Below are 23,651 nucleotides of genomic sequence, written 5' to 3' on the forward strand. Positions count from 1 at the left end.
CAAAAAACTGCAAAGCTCCTTCGTGACCACGGGTAGCTAGGTTTTAAATATGGGGGGGATGAATATGAAAATTTTAAGAACTTATTAATCTTTTTTAAAAAAAAAACAAATCTTACAATATAAAAAATAAATTGCTCATTCGCCGTACAAGATTTTTTTTTACTCACTAATTTTAACTGAAATAATTGTAATATTTTTTTTTTGAAATTTTAATTCACCTATAAATAAAAAAATTAATCATTATTTAATTTTACCTATAAACGAATGTTGATGAGAGAAAATAAATCGTATATTTGCTCTAGTAATATGCATCCAATTTAAATCAGTTAGACCTAGGATGTAATCGAGTCGAGCCGAGCCGAACACTTGAATGTTTGAGCTTGGTTCGTTTATAATCGAGCCGAGCTCGAGCTTTATTTAACGAATATATGCATGGCTCACGAGCTTATTCAAGCATTTATCGAGCCTAAACAAGCTTAATAAATATGAATTATACATTTAAATTTTCATTACATTAATTAAAAAGTAAATTATATATATAAAGAAAAATATATTATTCGTATTAAAATTTGTAAATTTATTATAATAAATAAATTTAATAGATTTTTCTATATATTTCATAAATAATATTCAAAATCAATAAATCAAATATCAAAACTATTTTTTTTCATCTAAAAGATTACTTATTAACTTACCAACGAACATGTTCACGAGCTAACGAGCCGAATACTGTAAAGCTTGAGTTTGGTTTGTTTATCTTAACGAGCTTTATTAAACGAGCTCAAACGAGCTTTTATCGAATCGAGCTTCGAACAGTTCACAAACGATTTGTTTCGTTTACCTAGTTACACCTGAGTTGAAATATAAACCAAAAAAGCTCATTGCGCCGAAAACTTGTCAACCCTTCTTTCTTGTCTTTTCAGGGCCAAAATTCAAAGAAAGCACAATAAATAAATTAATAAATATGTATGTAGCATATACACACAAATTATGGGTCTTGGCTGGGCTTGAGCTAGTCCAAACCCATAATAGTGATCCGAATCTGTTCGTGACTGTAAATCTTTGTTCACATTTGTCGACGAAATCCTCAGTTATATTTGATGTTTTAAATCGTGTTATATTTTGTTCAAATAAATTTATTTTACTAAAATTATTAAAAAGTAAATTCACTAGACACTAGACGTGAAAAAATAAAATAAATCACACACAAAACATTGAATTAATCTATTTTTAATTTTAAAAAAACATCGATATATTGTTTTAATCATTTTTTTCTCAAATATTTTGCAAGGGATTTTCAGCTCATTATATTCCAAGCAACCCTTTTTATGGCTTGATTATGTTCATTATAGTGTATATATGTAGCTCAACTTTTAGATTTTGCTTTTGTTTTTTGTTTTTGTTTTTACAGAGCATTAACATGATGTAAACTAAATGCCTCAAGAGCATCGATAATATGCTATAAAAATGATATTTATATAAAATAATAATAATAAGTTAGAACTGTTAATATTAATTTTTCCTCAACCTAGGATCAGATTAATCTTTTCTTTGCAATTTTATTTAATTATATATAAAAAAGAATAATAATTTGTAACAATTATTTATAACATTGATGATAACAATTTACATATTTTTAGTGGTGCATTACATGCCTAGCAACATTTGATCGGACGACGACGGCCCCTTTATTATGTTGATAGATATGATATCTAAATATACGTAAATATGGCCGGGGATCGGAGAGGTAGGTATGGTTGGTGACGGTCAGCGAGTTCTGGCTGCAGTTTCCCGCTGAGCGTTGAAGAATACGGCGGCGACGGGAAGGCCCAGTTCGTTTTCTGCCGCGAAACCGCGAGTGCTGAAGTAATTTCTTGAAGTAGGGAGATTCTTTACTGTAAGCCTTCCTTTCTGCTTGAACAGGACGAACACGAACCTGTGGATTCCTATATTTGGCTTTGGGATTTCATAGCTCGCCACTTCATTTCCTGATAGACACACACACACACACATATATGAATTAAACCAAGATGAAATTTTCAAGATCTCTAATAAAGAGGCTTTGTTCGTATCATATATATAGCTCTCGCACAAAGAATCTCACCAAATGTGACATTTGTTGTGCCTGGAATGTCTGTCACTAACCTGTAAAACATGGATATACCAACTATAATTCTAACAAGAATTAACATATATAATGATTAGCCATTTCTTCCGTAAAATAAGTTACAACCCTTTTGAAAAAAATGTTGAAATAAATTTTTTCAACTTTTTTGTGACATTTTTATTCTTCATAAACATTTTGGTTAGATTTTCGAATACGAGCATAACAAAACGTTTGTGCGTCCGTTCCGGTGTATGTACCATTGGAGGTGTTCACGAAGATAAGGATCGCTTGGGCCGGGGACGTCAGGGTCCGTCAAAACCTACAGCACAAATACATCGAGCATACGTAAAAATGTAATATTTGTTCCCTCCCAAAAAAGAAAAAAAGAAAAAAAAAGAAGTAAACTTAATGAAATCAAAAGTTATTTACGTACGTACCAAAGTGTAAAAAGTTCTCAAATCACCACCTAGAATCTCAACGCTTGGTGTGTGTGTAAGTGCAGAAGGAAAGAATTCATGGCCATTGTAGACTTGTTTATTGGCATAAGAGACTCTCATATTTACAGTTGGAGTGAAGGATTCCAGGACATCACCTATCACTCTCCCAACCATAAGTGGCTCTAAATTTCTTGCCATAATAATAGTTTATAAATTAACTGGCAAGAAGTAATTGAATGGCACACTTCTTATGTGACTGTGAAAGAGAAGACCTCTATGTATATATATAGAGTGTGTTGTTTTTGTTTTTGACATTTTTAAACTCTTATTTTTCGGCTTCTAACTTCAAGCATCCACATCTTTTAGTACATCGAGTTTTGTACATAAAAGGAACGATGGTCATGAAAGGAAGCATATCTCATGCTAAAGTGATTGTATGCCATAATATCACGTTGATTCAAATGTACGTGGGATAAATTAGTATGGAAAGAACGATATTACTCTTATATTCGTCATGTCTGCGATTTTGATCTTCCATGTTATGTATTAAATTTCAATTTCGATTTGCAACTTTTTTATTTTTGTAATTTTAGTTTTTTTTCGACGTGGTGTTAGATGAGCTTTTCCGACATCACATCAACACTTATGATGAAAAATAATTAAAATTGTAAAAAACTGAAAAGTACATTGCTAAAAATGAAATTGGACTGTATATAACTAAAATCGTAAAAAAACAAACATATATTACTAAAATTTCGAATTTTTTTTTAATCAAGTAATGCGACATGTATGGTTTCAATTATTTGAATTCGCAAAAGAACATGGCACTGAATGTTGGACATATCACTCTTGGCATGTATTCGAATTATAGGTAAAGTAACTGAAGAGACAAATTTAGAAAATGCAAAAGTACTGAAAATGGAACGTCAAGTGGAGAACCAAAAACTGACCCCCCCCACACGGCCACACCACCGTCCCATCCATTTTCCTTTCTCTTCTTTATAATTTTTCTGTTATTGGTTTTGTTTTTTTAGCCCCCAATAATAGATAGAGAATAAAATAGTCGCAAGAATGATTCTTTATATCAGTGTATCGTCGCACGCGTGTGTTCGTACAATTTTGTTATACTTAATTTGGTTTATATTCATATAAGAATAATATTATATCTGTAAAAATTAATGAGTGATCATACTACAATTTGAAATGATAAAATGAAAATAAAAATAAAAAACTCAGACCGAGATACCAAATTTATCTCTATTAATCATTTTATTAATAATGTAGTAGATACATGATTTTTTTTCTCATTTCTGGAAGTAAGAAGTATTTGTAATATTTATGATATATTCTGAGAAATTTTGTGATATTCACGATAAGAGTAGGTCTCTTTTGAGACGGTCTCAAGAATATTTATCTGTGAGACGGGTCAACCCTACCAATATTCACAATAAAAAATAATATTCTTAGCATAAAAAGTAATATTTTTTCATGGATGACCCAAATAAGAGATCTGTCTCACAAAATACGATCCATGAGACCGTCTCACACAAGTTTTTGTCTCACGATAATTGATTAAATAACATGTTACAAATTTAAGTCCATCCATGACAAGTTTCAAGGCATGTGCACCAAAAAAGAAAGAAAAAACAAGTTTAGTAGTATTTCCCTTTCAGTGTACTCGTTTGACACAACTTTTCATTGCAACCCTTTCAATTTTAAAAGGGTCTATTGGAATTATATATTAGCACGCAAATAAAATAAAATAAAATAATTTATTTAATTAATCAGTTTAAAATGTTATAAAAAAATTAATTAGCTGAACCTGGCCTAAGATATATCTATTATTGAATATTTATAAGTTCAACCTATATATTTAATATTTTTATATTAAATAATATGAGAGTTTTTATTAAACTATGTACGTATACATTAGATTAAAAAATAGGAGAGTCAAATGGAAAAAGAAATCATCAAGACTTAAAAATGCCGCACTCCAGGAGTTTTTTTTTCTGCGTGAACATTTCTTTTAGTAATAAAGAGAATTAATCTTTCGCAATCATGGTATATATATATATGTGCGCGCGCGTGTATATATATATATATATGTGTGTATAACATAATGATTTATAATTCTAATTTTTGTAGAACTTGAGTCACATGTTGGATGAAACAACGATCAATTAACGCTCTATCCTTTATACCAAACCGTGGGGTCCTCGAACACACACACACATATATATGTATATATATATTATGCATGTATGTATATATCCTTGATGGGAAAAAAAATAGAAGACTGAGTTGGAAAAGAAGAAAAGGTCGCATTGTTGGATCTTTTTATGAATAGAACATTTCCACAAATGGTACACAGAATCCATCTTTTGCATTAACATTAAAAGAAAATTAAAATAAAATGGGATCTTATATGAACTTTTCTCAGTTCGTTTTTTTTATATATATAATGTTAATAATAATAATAGATTTATGATTAAAACATAATTTTCAATCTCATATATTCTGGGAATGGGCATAATCATGTATTCTAATGATAATGATCGAGGCATAAAGGAATTCCACCAGTACTCATGGGCGCACGTACATTAGTATTTATTAATTATTATTATTAAAAATAGGACCTCGGCCAAATGCATTTGAGTGGAATGACCCATTAAAAAAAAACCATAATTTTACAAATTAATTGATCTAACAAAATGTTGTATTGGTCGCTTCTGTATTATTTTTAGCACGAAAAAAAGTAAATTTTTTTATATATCATGGGCATGTCTTACTAATTGATAGACGATAAATTTGAAGGTAGCTAGCTAGTGTTAAAATTTAAAGATTTGTATTTTATTAGAAATTATTTTTGTTTTTAATCTAACACTATTTATGTTAGGATCAGTTTAAGTATTTAGAGGAGGTGAATAAACGCTTCACATAATTTTCTTCTCTTAGGCTTTAAGGATCTCAACTGTTGTTAGTAATTAAGATCAAATCTCGAATTTTTGAGTGCAACAAACAACTTATCAAAGAATAATGCGGAAAAAATCCAACTGAACTCGGAGAACCAAATACTGATCAAAATCGGTAGATTTCCAAATCAGTCGACATATGCTGTAAATAATGTGCTGAAAGAGAATAACACGAGATTATTTATGGAAGTTTGAAGGATTTTAAATTCTTGTATGTCTCATCATCTTCTATTTCTACAATAATTCTACTAGAAAGCTTGATAATTACAAAAACGGCAACCACATGCTTGAGCAGGAGTTACCAATTGATTCACCAAAACTCTTAGTCCACAAATTTAGAACTTACAGAAATCTGCACAGAAAGACTTTTTTAATCATTACAGTGCTGATCACAAATTAAATCATAAATATTTGATACATTTGTGAATAAAAAAAGTACATAATATCATTATACTGAGATGTAATAATTGCATTTACTTGGTAGAACAATCAAAACGTGATGCTTTATATATTGCAGATTATAGTGTCACCTGCAACCACCTGTTATAACTTTTGGTAAAACGAAAAACGCACGTCTTACAATCGGTAAAAGAGTCAATATAATAAGTTTGATTTTCATTGATTACAAGGAGTTCAATTATTGAGAGATAAATTATTGAGATGCAATAATTGCCTCTTCTTGGTAGAACAATAAAAACATGTTGCTTGAACTATTGTACGATTTAAAAGATTAAATTGCAACATTATAACCAGTTATAACTTTTTGATAAATCGAAACGCTTGGTTTTACACCTTCAAACAGTATTTCAACTGAGCTTGATTTAGCTTTGTAAATCTCATATGGATGAAAGATATAAGTAATTCGCAGAGTAGAGTGCGAATCTTAAATCTACTTTTTGTGGAGTTTTTTTTCAACGTTCAAACTTTAACGACTATAAATTAGTCGTACTCCTGCCATGGCAACAATTATATTCGGTTTCACGAGTCTTTTCTTTACCTATGATAGTATGCGACAATTAATGATTAGTGAACTGATACAGTGACGGAGCCAAAAATATGGCTCTACCCGTACTAGAATTTTAAATTCTAAAATATTTTAATATTTTAAATTGATCTGACCGGACTAATATCATATTATTTTAAAATTATACAAAATTTATATATAAATTTTTTTTAAAAAAATTGGGCTACCCAGACTAAAACACAAGTATAAATACATGTGCCTCCGCCCATGCTGATATAGAACTGTCATATTAAATTTGTCTATATTCCCAAAACAATATCTTAATCATATGATTTGCTCTATGAAGGCAATGGTTTAAGTTCATTGTCAAGGAAGGCTTCTCAAACTAATATCGGTCTTCTGAATGAGCGTGAATGATCTTCTGATATGCTTCTGCTGAATTTCATCACTTATACATTTTTTCTTTTTTGCATCACATCACCAAAAATTGTAATTACTCAAACAATATTCTACACTCTATCCTTATATCTATTTGAAATTAATAGCATCTGTTTAAATAATTGCACACCGAAAAACAAGAAAGACGAGTCCGTTCTTTATGTTACTTCTATCATAGCTACTAAACTATCTTTTCTTATGATATTTTTGTGCTTAATATTTAAGCTAACTGTTGTTTAACTCGTTACATTGATAATATTATCTATACACAAGAGTTAAAAAACATGAAACTTTATTATTTTAACTAAATAATTTTAATAAATTTATTCATAAAAAATTCTTTAACTTCAAGAAATATACTACTATATATAGCAATAGTCTTTTTAGTCGTTTAAACTATAAAAAACTGTTTTGTAATAACTCAAATAATCACGAGTAATTCTCTTGTGATACGATCTCACGAATCTTTATCTGTGAGATGAATCAACCCTACCGATATTCACAATAAAAAGTAATACTCTTAGCATAAAAAGTAATATTTTTAATGGATGACCCAAATAAGAGATCTGTTTCACAAAATACGACCCGTGAGACCATCTCACACAAGTTTTTGCCAATAATCACTTGTTTAAACTTCAAAATTAATAACTAGTGCCGAAGCATTTATGTAAAAAATTAACGATGAATCAAGACGTAGAAATTTGAGGTGATGATTGTTTTTATTTGGGTAGAAAATTGAAAAGAGGCGTGAGTTTAATTTGATGTAAAATTGAAAAAGAAATGGTGGAAAGTTTAACTAAATTTGTAATATATTTTGCCTTGGAGTTTTAAAAGAAGCTTCAGAAAAACAAGAAATTAGTTACTACCATCTAATTAATAATAATAATAACAACAACATTCATAATATTGTAATTGTTTATTTCTTAAAGAATACATTTCTTATGACGTAAAAACTTGTGTGAGACGGTCTCACAGATCGTATTTTGTAAGAAGGATCTCTTATTTGGGTCATCCATGAAAAAATATTACTTTTATGCTAAGAGTATTACTTTTTATTGTGAATATCAATAGGGTTGACCCGTCTCACAGATAAAGATTCGTGAGAGCGTTTCACAAAAGACCTACTCTTCTTCAAATATATAAAAAGGAAAAAACTTGCCTAGTCGTGTCATTATATTGGGAAATTTGTAATTTTTTTAATATTAGCAAGTTTTTGTTTCTATATTTCAAATTTCAATCTTAGTTGTGATCAAAACTATAAATTTTCTCACCTTATTTTATTAAAAAAAATACAGTAATCATATCCATACTTGTATAAATTATGTAAAATGTCGGTTAGAAAATAACAGGTCCCTGGTTGCCAAAAAGGGTGGGAGGAAGGAAATCACAGGAGGGTTGGAAGACTGTAGTCATAGTATAAACATGTGGCAGAATCTTAAATAATTTTTTGAAAATAAAAATAAAAAATAAAAATATATTACGTTCAATCTAGTTATGTAATTGATAAACTCATTTCTTTTTCTTTTTCTTTTTTTAAAAAAATTCTATTTATTCATACTCGAATTCAAAATATTTTTAAAGTTGATGAATTATTGTACACATAAATAAAACAAAAATATCGGTTTTTTGGCCCAAAAGTAACAAATGATCACACATCCAGGTACCTAAATTAATGGTCATATTTTCCATTTGCTCTCTTTGTTTTTAATTCAGATATATCTCATTTTATTATATATATAAGATTCAAGAACGTATATAGAGGTTAGGATCGAATAGAAAAATATCACTGCCTCTGCGGTAGGAATTAGGATCGAAATAACAAAGAGACAAGAACTAGGCAATTTCGAATTGAGAGCAAAATAAAATTGAAAATTTATTCAAATAATTTATTTTGTTAAGATAACATACAAACTAGAAATCAAATACTTCACTTCCATGCATTTCGTGTATGAAACCAAGCACAATTACGTTAAGGCTTTCGCTTTTAACCAGATATGTCAATGGCTTTCACTTCTGGTTTCTTCACTTGCCCTTTCGGCACAGTCACTGTGAGCACCCCATTTTCCATCGCCGCCTTGATTTCGTCCATTTTCACGTCCTCCGGCAGCCTGAAGCGGCGGAGGAACTTGCCGCTGCTCCTCTCCATACGATGCCATTTGTCGTTCTTCTCCTCCTCCTCACTTCTTTTCTCTCCGCTGATCTGAAGCACTCTCCCTTCTTCTACCTCCACTTTCACCTCCTCCTTATTCAACCCCGGCAGGTCCACCTTGAAAACGTGGGCCTCCGGTGTCTCTTTCCAGTCGATCCGCGCAGCGGCGAAGGCGGATGTGTCTCGGGCCTGGCCTTCGGCGTCGGCTACTGCGCCTGCGAATGGGAATCCGTCCCAAATTTCTAGCAAAAAAGGGTCGAAGACATTGCTCCGGCGGTTGCCAAAGAAGCTAGGAATCAGAGACATTGCAGAAGATAAACTACGAAGCTGTACTTTTATGCTGATTGATCCGAATATTTTGGAATGATAATCGAGGAACACACACTCGTCAATATATAGGAGTGCGAGCACGATTCTGCACTTTCGCGCGAGTTCTCAACACGCTTTTTCATTATATCTAGTGATATCTAGTTCAAACTCGTGCTTTCCACAACCTACTACGTTGATTCTTTCGAAAAGAGACCCAAATATCAAGGCACCAGCCCATTTTATCATGCTTTTTTAATTCAATTATGACCCGCCATTATTTAGAATTAATTGAATCATTAGGTTTTATAATGTCTATATTATCTCCATTTTTATTTATTTATTCATGTTTGAATTGTTTAGTGGTCACACCTATGAATTTGGATGAAACTATAATTGTCTCTGCAAAAAGGACAATCAAGATGTAATGTGAGACATACTACACAATTTACAACATTAAAGTTACATACATTATATATATATATATAACAATGCTATTGTGATTATTGCTAAATATAATTATAACAATGTACCAATTTTCGATGAAATTTGATCGGATGTTATTATTGTTGGAAAATTTTAAGTTTTGAAGATTGAATAAGATTGCTAATCTAAAGAATAATTACAGAACCTATCCGAACCGATTCAAGCAGGCAAACCGAACTAAGAATCCTAACTGATTACAAAACCAGACTGATAAAACATAAAATTACTGATAGTCAAACCGATTATAGGCCGACTGATAAGTCGAGTTCGAGTCAAGTTTTTAATGAGTCGCTGACAAGCCATTCACAAATAACTTGACTCGTTTTAGCCTCAGTAGGACTATCACATGAATATATACATATATCTTGTCGAATAGATACATGTAAAACTCAAGTTCGATTCGATTAAAGATTCTAGCTACTCAAGCTCAACTCGAGTTCAGTTAAATCGAAGTTCGAATCAAGTTTTTAATAAGTTGCTCACAAGCTACTCACAGATAACTTGACTCGTTTTAGCCTTATATACACACACACACACATTTTTTATATAATCGAGTCGAATAGATACATGTAAAACTTGAGCTCGACTTGATTAAAAATTCTAACTACTCAAATTCAACTCGAGTTTGGTTAAATCGAAATCGAGTCTATTTTTTAATTAGTCGCTTACAAACTACTCACAAATAAATTGACTCGTTTTAGTCTTTGCAGGACTATCGCGTGAATTGATACCAAAAAACTTACTAATGCTCTCGGGGAAATACAAACCAGCCCAAAAAGCTGTACCTGATCCAGCCCGTGTTTCTTTGCGGTCCGGCCCGTCACGAAAAGCTGGCGAAAAATGTTCAACAAAATCTAGCTATTGAAAATGCGACTTCACAGGGAGGCGCATTGCGCCCACTCTTTCCACAGTGACAGCCTTACAAAATGAACGCTGTCGGAATTAGTTACGATTACGAATCAGTTTGTAGATGAAGCAATTGCAAGAAAACACGTGGCACAAGATATATGTATATATATATGTTGAAAGCTTGCCGCGCACTTGAGGCAGTTACTCATTTTGAATGCAGTCTTCTTCACCTTCATTTTTTATCCGCTCTCCGAATTCTCTCCATTTTGTGGCGCTGAAATCTTCTATTTCTTCCGAATCACACTTTCCGAAATCACACTCACAATTTGATCTCTAATCTTTGTACGATGAATTTCAAGGATAAGAATTTCGAGCTGGTAGAAATTGAAAATCTCCGAGGGCATACTGATAAGGTTCGTCGCGTCGCCTGGAATCCTGCAGCCGGAATCGCCGGTGTACCAGCCATGATCGCTTCATGTGGCGCGGACAAAACTGTACGAATTTGGGAACAGAATCCCGCCACCGGATCTTTCCAGTGCAAGGTTAATTTCATTTGGCATGTGTGTATTGCGTAATAGATTTTCGTTTATGGCATCTATTCATATTTTAAGATTCCGTGAATGCGAATGGCTTCGGTGTGGGGGAATATAAGTTTATCATAGTATTTGATGTAAAATTGCTGATTCTCGTGTGTTGAAGTTGCAAGGAATATGAAAATTGTACTAGCTTAATTACATAGATTTTCTGGTGTTAATGGTACCGGTTACGTATTTAGCAAGAGTTGGAGCGGAAGCATACTTCGACTGTGCAACAGTGCTTTTGGTCGGTAACTGGCAAGTTATTGGCAACATCAACTGTTGATGGCGACACATGTGTTTGGGAGAGTGTTGGGGAAACATTTCAACTCGCAGATGATTTTGAGGTATTTGCATCTGACTTTTATTGAGTAAAACATCACATTATGGATTTGGAAATATATTATAACAATATTACTTATAAAATGAATGGATATTATAATATTCAAAAATTGATAATGAAATGTGTGATGATCTTATCTGTACTCTATTTTTACATTAGCTCGATGAGCTGATCCAGCTCGGTTCTAAATTTGTGAGTGTAGATATAAGCATGAAAATTCTAAAAGCTCGTCTTATTTAAATTCGTATCATGATTTTAAATGACATGTCGATATCCAGCATCCTCTCAAACTTCCTTCAAATGTCTACTGGAATGCATCTGGCTTGTTGCTTGTGACTTGTGCGGTGCAGAAAACCATCTGGATTTGGAAAATATCCTCGTATACTGAGATGGAAGCTCCATCATTGTTGCTAACTGATACAGAAGATGTTAAAATGGTCCAATGGCATCCATCACTGGATATCCTGTTTTCAGTTGGCTGTGACAACACTATCAAGGTAAGATAATGTAGCAAAAACAGTTCTACCAAAGTATAAAAGGCATATTTTTCTATTATCCATATTATGAACAACAATCAATGAGACTACTAACCTCTGCAGGTCTGGGTTTCGAACAGTGGTAGTTGGACTTGTCTTCAAACTTTAGGTGAACGTGACAGGTAGACGTTTCAGCAACCGCTCTTTATGTTTAAACGAATCCTTTTCAGAATTACATTCGCACAAACTGTGAGTTTATTGAAATGTTTGCGTGATACACTTCCTTTTGTACAATTTAGATGAGCACACCATGGCATGTTGTCAAACATATATGCAGAGCTGTGCGATATTACTTTATATGAAAAAGATGATAGATGCAGAAATCCCTCAATGAGCAGCAAAAACAGCCTTTCAGATATATAATTTGTGCCCTTAATTCTTTCGTTCTACTTGTGCATTAAGCATTATGTCTCCTTATGATTGTGTCATATTTATTGACAACATTTTATAACTGATTTTGTCTTTTTAGTAAACTCAAACATACATTCCAGGCCTTAGCTTTTAATTCAAGTGCAGACAAAATTGTTGCCTGCAGGTATGTGTGATCTTTTATCTTTTCTCAGCTTATATATACAAGTGATATATGTTTCAATGGCAACAGATAAGATTAACATAGTCAAATTGATTTCGCAGTGATGATCTCACCATTATGATATGGGGTGCCGACAGTGAGATGATGCTGAATGGAGAAAAAAATGCCCTTTGGTAAGTTTACATTTACGATTTTCAAGTCATATCTTTTCTTTCATGGACATGGATGTTCTTGAAGGCTTTTGGCTCATATTGCAATCTCGTCGTTAAATACCCTAATTATCTCATGTCTTCAACACTAGTATCGCAAGATGAACTGTTTAGCAGTTTCAATCAACAATCAGTTAGAAAAGCAAAGTGAAAGAAGCAGATATTAGCTAATATTCTCTATCATAGATATCACCTCGATGTGTTCACTTATTATGTTTCTAAATCAATAAAGATTTATTCCATCCAAGTCTCTCTCCATTCCTCATAGCTCTTTAGGCATTTGCCTGATGTCAATAGTTTGTGATTCTGTTTTCAACCAATACCCAATAGGTCAATATTTTGAATCACAACTATGATGATTATATTTGTTTAGTTTATCCTGATGCCACTGTAGATGAACTAAGGCACAAATATGAGAAACAAAACCAACGTTTTCAATCGCTTTAGTAGAGATTACTCTGTTTGGTATTCTGGTTCTTAAAATTGAAATCATAAATAACTTGACTGTATATGTTCTACATTTTTGTCAGGACACATCTCTGTACTCTTTCTGGTTATCACGACAAAGCAATTTTTTCCGTACATTGGTCAAGGTAGGAAATTTTTAATTTATTTCTCTTCCACGTTCTTTTTAATCACTTTCCTTTAATTTTTACGATTTGCCCTCTCATTTTGGTGACTGTTGCAGTGAGGGAATAATCTGCAGTGGGGCAGCAGATGGCGCTTTATGTTTATTTGTTGAGAATGAGGATCGATCGGTATAAGTTAATAAATGCACATACTCATTTGATTGATTCTCTGTATTTCCTTTAGCATAACCACTACTTTATTCAAATCATTGAGAGCTTTGTCGGCATTTTTCTTCCCATCCCCATGCATCTTAAATGTGCCTTTTTTTTAAAATAAGAAATGCGTTTCTATAGAATAAGTCTCCAAACAGGACAATGTATAAACCAAGAAAATAATCACTTGTTCAGTTAAAATGAACCATAATAATCATAAACCATCTGAACATCTTACTTCATCTAGGAAGTAGTAACTAGCATCATGATTTTAAAATCCCCTTGAATTAACTAGCTTTTTTGTTTATAGTTTGCAATCATCTCCACTCCAAAGAATTTAAAGTTCATCGACCTCTTTTGCAGTGTCGTAATTTATAAAACTATGACGTCCACTGCTCTTAGTTTTACTCATTCTTATATCATTGAAAATTTGAAAAGCTGTAGGCTCTAGGGATAAGTTGCAATATGCATTAACATTAAGGATTTCAAGTATTTTTAACATATGGTTGCTTAGGGTTAAGACAGATTCAAGAACCTTGACCAAATAGTCGATATATAAATGAATGCTGAATAGTCTCAAAGGTTGCCCATTCTCATCCCATAATCTATGTTTGAATTTCCTTCTTGCAATGCCTATGTAGCTGGATTGATAGATGTGATTACATTAGTTGGACTTGTAATGTGATTACTTAAGTTGTATTCCTCTGTCACGTCTTTATTGATATTCTTTGGATATTATTATAGGTGGATGAACCCAAATATAGATTGCTACTGAAGAAAGAGAATACTCATGATAGCAATGTGAATTCGGTACAATGGTGTACGACGGTATAGATCATTGTACTTTAAATATAGTCTATTTGCAGTATGATTACGATTTCAAATAGCTGTATATTTTCGCTGGATATGATGAGATACGCCCAAGACCTACACTACTTTTTCCTTTTACCTGGATTTTCTTATTTGTATCCTTTACATCCAAGATATTCAGCTGCTTTCAGAACCTGAAAAACTAAATTACCAATTCTATGCTTTGATGAGCTTCCCTTGATGTATATTTAGTATGCCTACTAGTGATGAATTTGGTGTCATGCTTTCTAATTACCATATACTGATTAGATATTTTCTCGTTCAATGATTTTAACCTCACATTTGTACAATTGTCTGTAACGAAACAGGAGAAAAGGCGTCTGGCCTCTGCGAGTGATGATGGAACAGTCAAAATATGGGAATTGGCTTCTCTACCTTGATTGTGAATTACCATCGAAGATCTATGGTTAGATAATTCCACTGTACTACTGCGAGTTTTGTTGTCCTTACGTAGATACATTGCACATTGGATACGATATTTTTTACTCATGTGGATACATCGATAGATTCTACGAAAGAGCCTAGCATTTTCTAAATCAAGATTTTACGTGTTCTGAATGTGAGTAAACATATTTTGGTTTTGGAGTTTGATGATATCTTTCACATGGTGATTCGAGTTTTAATAGATTGTTCCATTCTTCTATTTTTTTGATACTTGCAACTTACAAGCATTACTTCCTTTATCCCCAGTTGCTACTTATTACTGCCTTTGGGAATATAAGTCGATTCATCCTGAAATCCATTAGAAGAAGTGAGTGTTCTTTTAATAATTGATTGCCCTAGTTTGATTTGACTTTTTTGGGATAACAAAACATATATTTATTTTTACGCTGTATGTTGAGTTCTATACATACATATTTTAAACCAAAGTACTTAGTGTGATCTATCACTTCATAAACATGATACTGATGACGAAAAGATGTGTATCACCTAAAATAATTAAAATTTTGCTCCTCGTGAGTCGTGACAAAGGAGAACGACAACAATAAATTCTTTATACACCAGCTAATTTTTTTCTCAGAAATACATTTATTTTTAGAAATATTCCAAATTCATATGTAAATATTTTTAGTTTTTCAATTAACATGTAATTTTACTGAATTTTCATAATTTTATTATACGTTAATTAATATAAAAGTCAAATCACATCGGTTCTAAATAATATATGGTATATAAAACACAAATACAACCAAGTGTAAAAATAAATTATTCTATTGAAATTCTAAAAGTAAGTTTTAAAAACATAGGATTGTGTGGTTGGTTATCAATCCCCGAAAACATTGAATCCATATTTCATTTCATGAATTTTATATTAAATTTAAAACGAATGAAAAAAATATCATTTTTCTAATTAAAAAGCATGTTATAAAAATTATCATGTTGCATGGAGCTAATATCGAGACACTTTCGTTCTATAAATTAAATAATATATAATAAATAAATAAAGCGTCACCTGGACAAGGCAATATTCTGAACCTCAAATTTCGAATTTTTATGCGAATGACGGCCAATCTTGTACTCACCGAATTTACTACTCCAAGAAATAATAGCATGATCCAAATCGTCATTTTCTTGAGCAGGAATCCGTATGGACAGGTTCTGCGCTTACTTTTCCTTGGCTCTTCTTTCAACATGGGCGTCGACGAATCACGGCGTTTGGGCTTCGGAAACCGAATCCCTGTCACGAGAGTTGTTGCAATACGCGAGTGATGCGGAGTTCTCCGGCTGGTTGAAAAGGGTTCGGCGTAGAATCCACGAGCATCCCGAATTAGCTTTTGAAGAGCAATTAACGAGTCAATTTATCAGGAGCGAGCTGGATTTAATGGCAGTTGAATATGAGTGGCCTGTGGCGGAAACGGGGGTGGTGGCGAGCATTGGGTCGGGGGAGCGTCCATGGTTTGGTCTCAGAGCAGACATGGATGCCCTTCCTATTCAGGTGCAACTGCAAATCTGTTGATCTCTCTTTTTTATTACTGTTTCATTTGAGTGAAGGGCCATTATTGATGCTTTTCTTAGGGGATTCTTTATGCTGTTGTTGTAGAAGTTAGATTGTTCATGGTTTATTTTTCCACTGGAGTTTTAAAAAAAAATTCGAATACTGTGAAATACGAGTGGCGGGTACTTATCATGAGCCGTAAAGCTGCTTGTATGAGTTCTAATTTGAATCTCCTTGAATGTTAGGTTTACCCAAGATCTCAGGAGTGTTGAATAGTCAAAGTTTTTTCATGTAATTGATACTGTGTTTTCCTACAAATGCAAGTTATCCTTAACTAATGTACCAATGTATTGACGCACCCACCATAAAAAGTATGTTGTACTGGTGGAGCTTCTAACATTTACCGAGATTTAAATTTGAAGGAATCGGTAGAATGGGAGCACAAGAGTAAGATCGACGGCAAAATGCATGCCTGTGGTCACGATGCTCATGTCACAATGCTGCTTGGTGCAGCTAAATTGCTACAAAACAGGCGCGATTCTTTTAAGGTAAACACCTGGGGTGGTGGGAAGGTTTGGCTACCCTGGGTACCACTTCCCCCTGAAATTTCACGAACATACAGAAAAAGATGTGATGTTCCCCCATTTGTAAAATTTCCGCCTTGCCGAAGCGGAATTATTGGCTTCTCTGCTAGACTAAGCAGTTTGATAAACGATGTAAAAGATGGTTTGAACCTAAGCAGTTCGTTTTCTAATGTTTATTTGTACTGGTAATCTGAATTTCTGAGAGATTGGTCATCCTATTTGAAAGGGCACTGTTAAATTAGTCTTCCAGCCTGGGGAAGAAGGACGTGCTGGCGCCTATTATATGATGAAAGATGGAGCTCTAGATGGAGTTGAAGCTATTTTTGGTTTACATGTCGATCCATATATGCGCACTGGTACGATCTCTTCAAAACCTGGTCCATTGCTTGCTGGAGCAGGCCGGTTTTCGGCAACCATACGAGGAAAAGGTGGACACGCAGCAAACCCTCATAAAACTATAGATCCAATTCTTGCTCTTTCTACAGTGATTCTCGCACTTCAACAAATTGTTTCAAGAGAAACTGATCCTCTAGAGGCCAGGGTGTGTTTCTTTTCTGAATCATATTGCTTGATATCTATTTCTACTCTATGGTTCAATTGTGGGTTCCTGGATCTCGAATAATAAGTCAAGAATGATTTTTTTCCATGTGTAACATCGCATAGGTACTCTCCATCGGATTTGTACATGGGGGTGGAGCATTGAATGTAATACCGGAGACTGTCGAATTTGGTGGCACTTTCAGGTTCATGAATTCCGAAAGTTGCTCTTACCTTAAACAAAGGATTAAAGAGGTATGTGTGCATTACATTACTTTTCAAGTTGACTTGGCATTATTGTGTTCATTGCCTTAGTATATTCCTCACGATCACACGCAATTAGACTTTTTTCATATCAAATGCATACAGGTGATAGAAACTCAAGCAGCGGTGCACAAATGTACTGCCTTCGTCGACTTCATGGAGAAACTAATGCCATATCCAGCAACCATCAACGATGCTGCCATGTATGAACACGCAAAAAGAGTTGGAGAAAAATTACTGGGGAAGCATAACGTGAAACTCCAGTCCATGACTATGGGAGCTGAAGACTTCAGTTTCTATTCACAAAAGATGGCGGCAACATTCTTTTTCATCGGAGTCGGAAACGAGACCATGAAACCCGTCAAAGGCTTGCACTCGCCACACTTTGTTATTGATGAAGATGCACTTCCAGTTGGAGCTGCGGTACATGCTGCAGTCGCACTTGCATATTTGGATGGAAGCAGTGGCAGATGACGGAGGTCGGAAGAGCATGGACCAGCATGGTGGCAAGAATAATTTTCTGGAAAACATCCCAGTTCATTTAGTTACATTTGCTTTAATTGTCGAGTCACCTCCCATTTACTTCTTGAATTCAAATATATATATATAAGTTTTAATCTTGTGTTCTCCTGTTATCAAACCCGCATTATTTTTCCCATGAATTGTTGGTTAGAAAATTTATTTAATATCTCAAGATTAAACATATAACTAATTAGATATTTGTTTTATGAATCGGAAGAGTGGTATCCTGTCGCGGTTTGAGCCGTATCTCTGTTCTCAATTAGCTAGAGAAGTGTTCGACAATTAGCAAAGATAAGTATAAAATCGAAATCTCAATTGTTCACATGCATTGGTATAATAATAATAAATAATATATATATATATATATTTAAAAAAATTATTATACATCGCAATCTTCTATATAATCTTCCAAATATATATTTTTAAAGTATAACAGTAAATAGTAAACAATTCGAACTTAGCCAAATAATATCAGACTCGAATTCAATTTGTTTAAATATATATTAGTTCGTGCTCAACTTTCTTGAGGTATGTAATATTAAAAAATTTATAATAATAATTGTATTAAAAAAATTAAATTAATTTTATAAATCTATATATAAAAAAGCCTAAGTCAAACATAGACGCACAAGTACAACCCGCTTGGTACAATTGACTCTTTCTTTACTCTCACCGATTCATCTGAACTTATTTAGTATAATTTTGCGTAGGAACTTGTACGTATTGAATTCAACTATACGGGCAAAATTTCGAGATCGATTTTGATTTTTGGAAGTTCTTTGATTGCAGTATTGGAAGATTCAATCTGTTCTGAGGTACGTGTTCAATCTTTATTTATATCATGGAAAGTTGAGATCTTTAGTTGACTAAGAAATGCAAATCTCTATATTGGGATCCGGATTTTCTAGTTTGATATCCTCTTGGCTGGTGAAGGGTAACTTAGTTTGGAAGTTCTTGCATACGATTAATGTAAAATTTTCACTGCCATGGGAGCTGTTATGCTGCTTTAGTGATCAAGTACTGTAATTTGGCATTAATAAAACAATTGAATGGTTTGAATTAAAAGAGTTTTTGACTATCGTAATTGCGCAATAAATTACTGTATGATGTTTGGAATGAAACATTTCTTGTTGAGATAAATATAAATAACCTGAGATTTCATCAAAGTTGCTCAAGTTTCCTCCAGCCATATGATTCTGAATGTTGTGGAGTTGTATTCGAGAACTGAAATATCTAATGATCGATTTCATACAGTATATGGTACCACAGCCAAGGTGGATGTGTTCAAAGTTCTTGTAGAAAATATGCGGATGGTAATGTAGTTACCTATTTTATATAATGCTGATACCTTGCAGTATGATGTTTCATTTTTCACATGGTTTGAGCTAAGGTTTCATTTGAATGGAGAGATTCGGCTTGGGTGGAGGGATATATGAAGCATGTATTTCAAAGATACTAGGTGTAGTTGGAATCTATTATCATCGTTACTACAATGATGTAATTTTGATCAGGTTGTAATTTGAAATTTCATTTAGTTAAAATCATTCCAAGTAACTTCATCTATTCAAGTTCATGATTTCAAATTATTCAATCCAAACTCACCTTAATAATTGGTAATTTTTTTCTTTGTGATATCCATCAGGTCGCCTTTTCTCCTGTCACTGGACTGAAGATTTAGAAGAGGAATATTGTTGGATTTTATTCCTTTGTGGCTGTGTCTGCATATCCTTTTCTATGGCACTACTGAATGCAGCGTCTTAAGTAGTAACAAAGTTAGTTGCATGGGCCATCCTGCACTGAAAGAGCTGGCCTAATGCTTTCTTGTTTGAGGCCATTGCCACCAGAGTCAGCAGAAAATAATAACTTTTCATCTTCCGCTTCGCAAGGTAACCTTTCAACTCTAAAAATTTATATCTGTCTATGTGCTCATTATTCCCATCCTCCTTTTTAGCTTTCAATTCTTATTTATTAATTTTTTCGAAGCTAAAACTTTTCTTCTTGACTATTTTTCTTCCCTTCGATTTGGATCTCAAAATATCATGGAGAACTGTATTTGACTCTATTTTGCGCATGTATCACGTGTGTTTCATCACTTGGGAAAGATATAGGTACCGAGGACTTGTGCAAAAGGGGAGTTTTTTCAATCAAAACAATGAAAGTATGAGCATGTCATTGTGCTGCTCGGACGGGATTCTCATGCCCTTATAAATCCTCCTATTTCTTTGCCTTTTTCTATTTGTTCCTTTTGTATTTTGCACTTTGTAAGGTACCACATTCTTATCTCTGATTTTTCTTCAGGTCATTCAATAGATAATACATCAACATCAAGTGTCCAGCTCTCCCCCACTGTTAACCTCACTCGAGAATTCACACTTGCAGTTGAAACACATTCTTATAAGGAGATTCGGAGAATATTTGACCAGCAAACCTCCTTTAATCAAAATGCTGACATAGAGTGCATAGAGTTCTTCGAGGGACCTCTGCTGTTAGAGCAAGTTCTTCAACCAAGTCGTCAGAGCATTGAGGACGCACTTTCACTAGTAGGATCCTATTCCCTTGCTCAGCTTGTCGCCACTTGTTTCAACCATAGTGAGAATACATCTCGTCTTTACCTTCTTCTCTACCAGAGACTCCACAAAGCTCGACATGTCTATACACCTATTCATAAACTTCTTGATGATCTTCCCCGAGACATTGACTCTGACTCATATTCCCTCTCCCATTCACATTGCACATCGGCTTTTAACGTCTTTCTCCAATTTGATGGCCACGAAAACCCTTTCATGCCCCCTCAACCACACAACTTTGACCATCTTCGTCAATCCTTTTCTCAGTTCACAAAACAACTTGACAAACACTTGGAAAAGACAAAATCAAGAGTCCATCTCAGACACCACTGCTCAAAAGGATCCTCCTTGTGTATTATAGCAGCTGGTGTTGGAGTGGCAGTGGCGGCTGTGGCAATAGCCACCCATGCTCTTGTTGCTATCATAGCAAGCCCCATATGCCCGATAATTCTTCAGTCCTTAACAACTAGAAAGGATGTGGTCCGTCAAACACAACTTAATATTGCAGCAAAGGTCGCTTATCTTATCCACAAGGAGCTTGACACTATTGACCAGCTTGTGGCCTTGTTGCATTCTGATTTTGAGAACGTTAAGTTTTTTGTTCACCGTAGTGTGGATCGGGGTATGGACAGGTATTTCATACAGCAAGCATTGAAGCAGCTTAAAAGAAACCAATCAAGTGTTGCCCAACGGCTTGTGCTTCTAGAGAAACATCTGTTCATCTGTTTTGATTCAATAAATCAAGCCAGATCGTTACTTCTCAAAGAGATACATGCACATCAAGATCATTCTCCTGGCTGACTTCACATTATTTTTGTATTCCAAGTGCATCTGTTTAGTGAAGGACAAATTTGAGTAAGTGATATTGGCTAAAGATTCTTGTTTTTTCTTCACATGGTCACTCTCAGTCCCTTATCCCAGAAATGCATTCTTAATTATATTTTAGATTGAAGGATTATATTTGAGTGAATTATGATATCTCATGATCTCTGACAGCAGTTATATCCCATGTATAAGTTCCTTGTAGCTTTATTTCCAGTTGAAGATATAATATTGTCATTCGCGAATTAATCCCACGCATGCAGAGTCTTGAATAAGATTTGATTAGAATTGACAAAATATAATTATTTGACAGGAAAACGATAGAAGATCGTAAGTGACTGGTCCTGAACCAACTGGTAGCTAAAGCTGTCCAGAACCTGTCGCAATAAGGTTTTGGGGCCTGAAACTAGCTGGTCTTGTTGTATTACTATTACCATTGCTTCTGCAATAAAGAAACAAATTTTTACAGACTCATTATGTATTGATCAAATGAATACGATGAAATTGCATCTTCCATTCCTGAATACAGTTTTCTTACCCTCTAGTAATACAGTTTTCTTACAGTTTACAATTATAAATTTATTAATTTTAAAATATAGAGCCAAATTCATGTGTAATAAGACACGCCCATACTTTACACACACACACACATATATGTTATCATTTCAAGATGGTAAAACTCAAAATGAATTTAAGATCCACATTGATTTTGATTCTGGCCAGTTCCGATTTCTTCTTGAATCGGACCACAAGTTATTGTTGGGAAATTACCCGGAAGCGATACCGATCATGATGATAATATTGCCGAAAAATGCGGAATAAAATAATCAACAAGAACACAAGATTTACGTGGTTCACCCAAAAATAGGCTACGTCCACGGAGCTACTGCAAATCTTTTATAATTGGAAGAAATATTACAACAAGTGTATACAACAATACACTAAATATCTCACACTCCCAACCCGAGTATAACCGAGAAAATATTTTCTCTAACTCACACAAGAAAAAAACTCTCTTTTTTTCTTTGCTCTTTATTTTATAATACTAAAGAGCTTATGATCAGGGATACATAAACTGAGATGGAGGGAGCTCTATTTATAGAGCTCCCCGTGCATGAAATTTCCATTCAGCTTCTTGCCATCGCCAATCAAATTTGACAATTGCAACAAATTGGCAAAACCAATTTGTATTCATCCGACATCCCATTAAATAAATGTGGCCCTTGTCACCTAACAATTCTCCCACTTGAAGACTTGATTTCAATCATGTCTTCACACCATCATTGCAGCAGCTCAGATCTCATCATTTATACTTGCAGTCCAACTGATGTTAAACACAACTTCAGTTTGTCAATGGTTACCGTCTTTGTGAGCATATCAGCTGGATTTTTACTTCCAGGAATCTTCTTCAGCATTAAGACTCCATCTTCCAGCACTGATCTGATGAAATGGTACCTAACATGTATATGCTTTGTCCTAGCATGATAAACATGATTTTTTGCTAAATGAATAGCACTCTGACTGTCACAGTGTAACGTGCTATCTTCAAGCTTCTGACCCAATTCTTCCAGAAAGGATCTCAACCATATCATCTCCTTGCTAGCTTCTGTAACTGCTACATACTCAGCCTCAGTAGTCGAAAGCGCAACAATCTTTTGCAGCTTAGACACCCAGCTTACAACTGTACCACCTAATGTGAACACATATCCAGTAGTACTTTTCCTGCCATCCAGGTCACCACCCATATCGGCATCGACAAAACCTTGTAAGCCCAATTTTGACCTCCTGAAGCATAAAGAACAACTAGCAGTATCTTTCAAATACCTGAGAATCCACTTAACTGCTTCCCAGTGTTGCTTTCCTG

General features: G+C 33.9%; 5 protein-coding genes across 9 annotated transcripts; 3 read left to right on the top strand and 2 right to left on the bottom strand.

Annotated features, from left to right (window-relative positions):
- Nucleotides 1-1,670: 1,670 nt before the first annotated feature.
- Nucleotides 1,671-2,783, bottom strand: LOC142537319 (protein SELF-PRUNING-like). Its single transcript, XM_075642859.1, has 4 exons — nucleotides 2,545-2,783; nucleotides 2,365-2,426; nucleotides 2,105-2,145; nucleotides 1,671-1,988 (listed from the first exon to the last, which is right to left on the bottom strand). Exons 1-4 carry the CDS (start codon nucleotides 2,740-2,742, stop codon nucleotides 1,768-1,770), a joined length of 522 nt encoding a protein of 173 aa, XP_075498974.1. The 5' UTR covers nucleotides 2,743-2,783; the 3' UTR covers nucleotides 1,671-1,767.
- A 6,007-nt stretch (nucleotides 2,784-8,790) lies between these two features.
- On the bottom strand, nucleotides 8,791-9,424 carry LOC142537320 (18.2 kDa class I heat shock protein-like). Its single transcript, XM_075642860.1, has one exon. The coding sequence runs from the start codon at nucleotides 9,371-9,373 to the stop codon at nucleotides 8,903-8,905; it is 471 nt and encodes a 156-aa protein (XP_075498975.1). The 5' UTR covers nucleotides 9,374-9,424; the 3' UTR covers nucleotides 8,791-8,902.
- Nucleotides 9,425-10,761: 1,337 nt separating this feature from the next.
- Nucleotides 10,762-15,119, top strand: LOC142537321 (protein CIA1-like). Its single transcript, XM_075642861.1, has 10 exons — nucleotides 10,762-11,250; nucleotides 11,484-11,630; nucleotides 11,905-12,123; nucleotides 12,226-12,284; nucleotides 12,632-12,697; nucleotides 12,796-12,867; nucleotides 13,434-13,496; nucleotides 13,592-13,661; nucleotides 14,430-14,513; nucleotides 14,864-15,119. Exons 1-10 carry the CDS (start codon nucleotides 11,056-11,058, stop codon nucleotides 14,933-14,935), a joined length of 1,047 nt encoding a protein of 348 aa, XP_075498976.1. The 5' UTR covers nucleotides 10,762-11,055; the 3' UTR covers nucleotides 14,936-15,119.
- A 924-nt stretch (nucleotides 15,120-16,043) lies between these two features.
- On the top strand, nucleotides 16,044-18,493 carry LOC142527113 (IAA-amino acid hydrolase ILR1-like 3). The gene is made up of 5 exons (XM_075631831.1): nucleotides 16,044-16,491; nucleotides 16,914-17,039; nucleotides 17,302-17,616; nucleotides 17,739-17,867; nucleotides 17,982-18,493. The coding sequence occupies exons 1-5, from the start codon at nucleotides 16,144-16,146 to the stop codon at nucleotides 18,348-18,350; spliced, it is 1,287 nt and encodes a 428-aa protein (XP_075487946.1). The 5' UTR covers nucleotides 16,044-16,143; the 3' UTR covers nucleotides 18,351-18,493.
- A 556-nt stretch (nucleotides 18,494-19,049) lies between these two features.
- On the top strand, nucleotides 19,050-22,261 carry LOC142527123 (UPF0496 protein At3g19330-like). 5 transcript variants are annotated; one of them, XR_012815398.1, is made up of 4 exons: nucleotides 19,050-19,213; nucleotides 20,071-20,284; nucleotides 20,697-21,820; nucleotides 22,101-22,261. XR_012815398.1 is itself a non-coding variant. In XM_075631856.1 (4 exons), exons 3-4 carry the CDS (start codon nucleotides 20,212-20,214, stop codon nucleotides 21,764-21,766), a joined length of 1,143 nt encoding a protein of 380 aa, XP_075487971.1. In that variant the 5' UTR covers nucleotides 19,050-19,213; nucleotides 19,653-19,711; nucleotides 20,071-20,211; the 3' UTR covers nucleotides 21,767-22,061. The 5 variants fall into 5 exon arrangements, 4 of the variants coding, with proteins under 4 accessions (XP_075487971.1, XP_075487965.1, XP_075487955.1 ...); XM_075631856.1 differs by lacking the exon at nucleotides 22,101-22,261 and adding an exon at nucleotides 19,653-19,711 and having other exon boundaries at nucleotides 20,697-22,061; XM_075631863.1 differs by lacking the exon at nucleotides 22,101-22,261 and having other exon boundaries at nucleotides 19,067-19,114; nucleotides 19,188-19,711; nucleotides 20,697-22,061.
- The last annotated feature ends 1,390 nt before the right edge of the window (nucleotides 22,262-23,651 follow it).

Source organism: Primulina tabacum, chromosome 2 (assembly GCF_025594145.1).
Source record: "Primulina tabacum isolate GXHZ01 chromosome 2, ASM2559414v2, whole genome shotgun sequence".
In the NCBI taxonomy this organism is placed as follows: domain Eukaryota; kingdom Viridiplantae; phylum Streptophyta; class Magnoliopsida; order Lamiales; family Gesneriaceae; genus Primulina; species Primulina tabacum.

Coding starts and splice junctions, on each gene's coding strand:
- LOC142537321 (XM_075642861.1), top strand. CDS start 11,056: ATGAATTTCAAGGATAAGAATTTCGAGCTGGTAGAAATTGAAAATCTC. Junction 12,124..12,225: donor GCTGTGACAACACTATCAAG/GTAAGATAATGT, acceptor TAACCTCTGCAG/GTCTGGGTTTCGAACAGTGG. Junction 12,285..12,631: donor ACTTTAGGTGAACGTGACAG/GTAGACGTTTCA, acceptor TTGTCTTTTTAG/TAAACTCAAACATACATTCC.
- LOC142527123 (XM_075631856.1), top strand. CDS start 20,212: ATGCTTTCTTGTTTGAGGCCATTGCCACCAGAGTCAGCAGAAAATAAT. Junction 20,285..20,696: donor TTCATCTTCCGCTTCGCAAG/GTAACCTTTCAA, acceptor ATTTTTCTTCAG/GTCATTCAATAGATAATACA.
- LOC142527113 (XM_075631831.1), top strand. CDS start 16,144: ATGGACAGGTTCTGCGCTTACTTTTCCTTGGCTCTTCTTTCAACATGG. Junction 16,492..16,913: donor TGGATGCCCTTCCTATTCAG/GTGCAACTGCAA, acceptor TTAAATTTGAAG/GAATCGGTAGAATGGGAGCA. Junction 17,868..17,981: donor TTAAACAAAGGATTAAAGAG/GTATGTGTGCAT, acceptor AAATGCATACAG/GTGATAGAAACTCAAGCAGC.
- LOC142537320 (XM_075642860.1), bottom strand. CDS start 9,373: ATGTCTCTGATTCCTAGCTTCTTTGGCAACCGCCGGAGCAATGTCTTC.
- LOC142537319 (XM_075642859.1), bottom strand. CDS start 2,742: ATGGCAAGAAATTTAGAGCCACTTATGGTTGGGAGAGTGATAGGTGAT. Junction 2,427..2,544: donor TGAGAACTTTTTACACTTTG/GTACGTACGTAA, acceptor TTTGTGCTGTAG/GTTTTGACGGACCCTGACGT. Junction 2,146..2,364: donor CTTCGTGAACACCTCCAATG/GTACATACACCG, acceptor CATGTTTTACAG/GTTAGTGACAGACATTCCAG.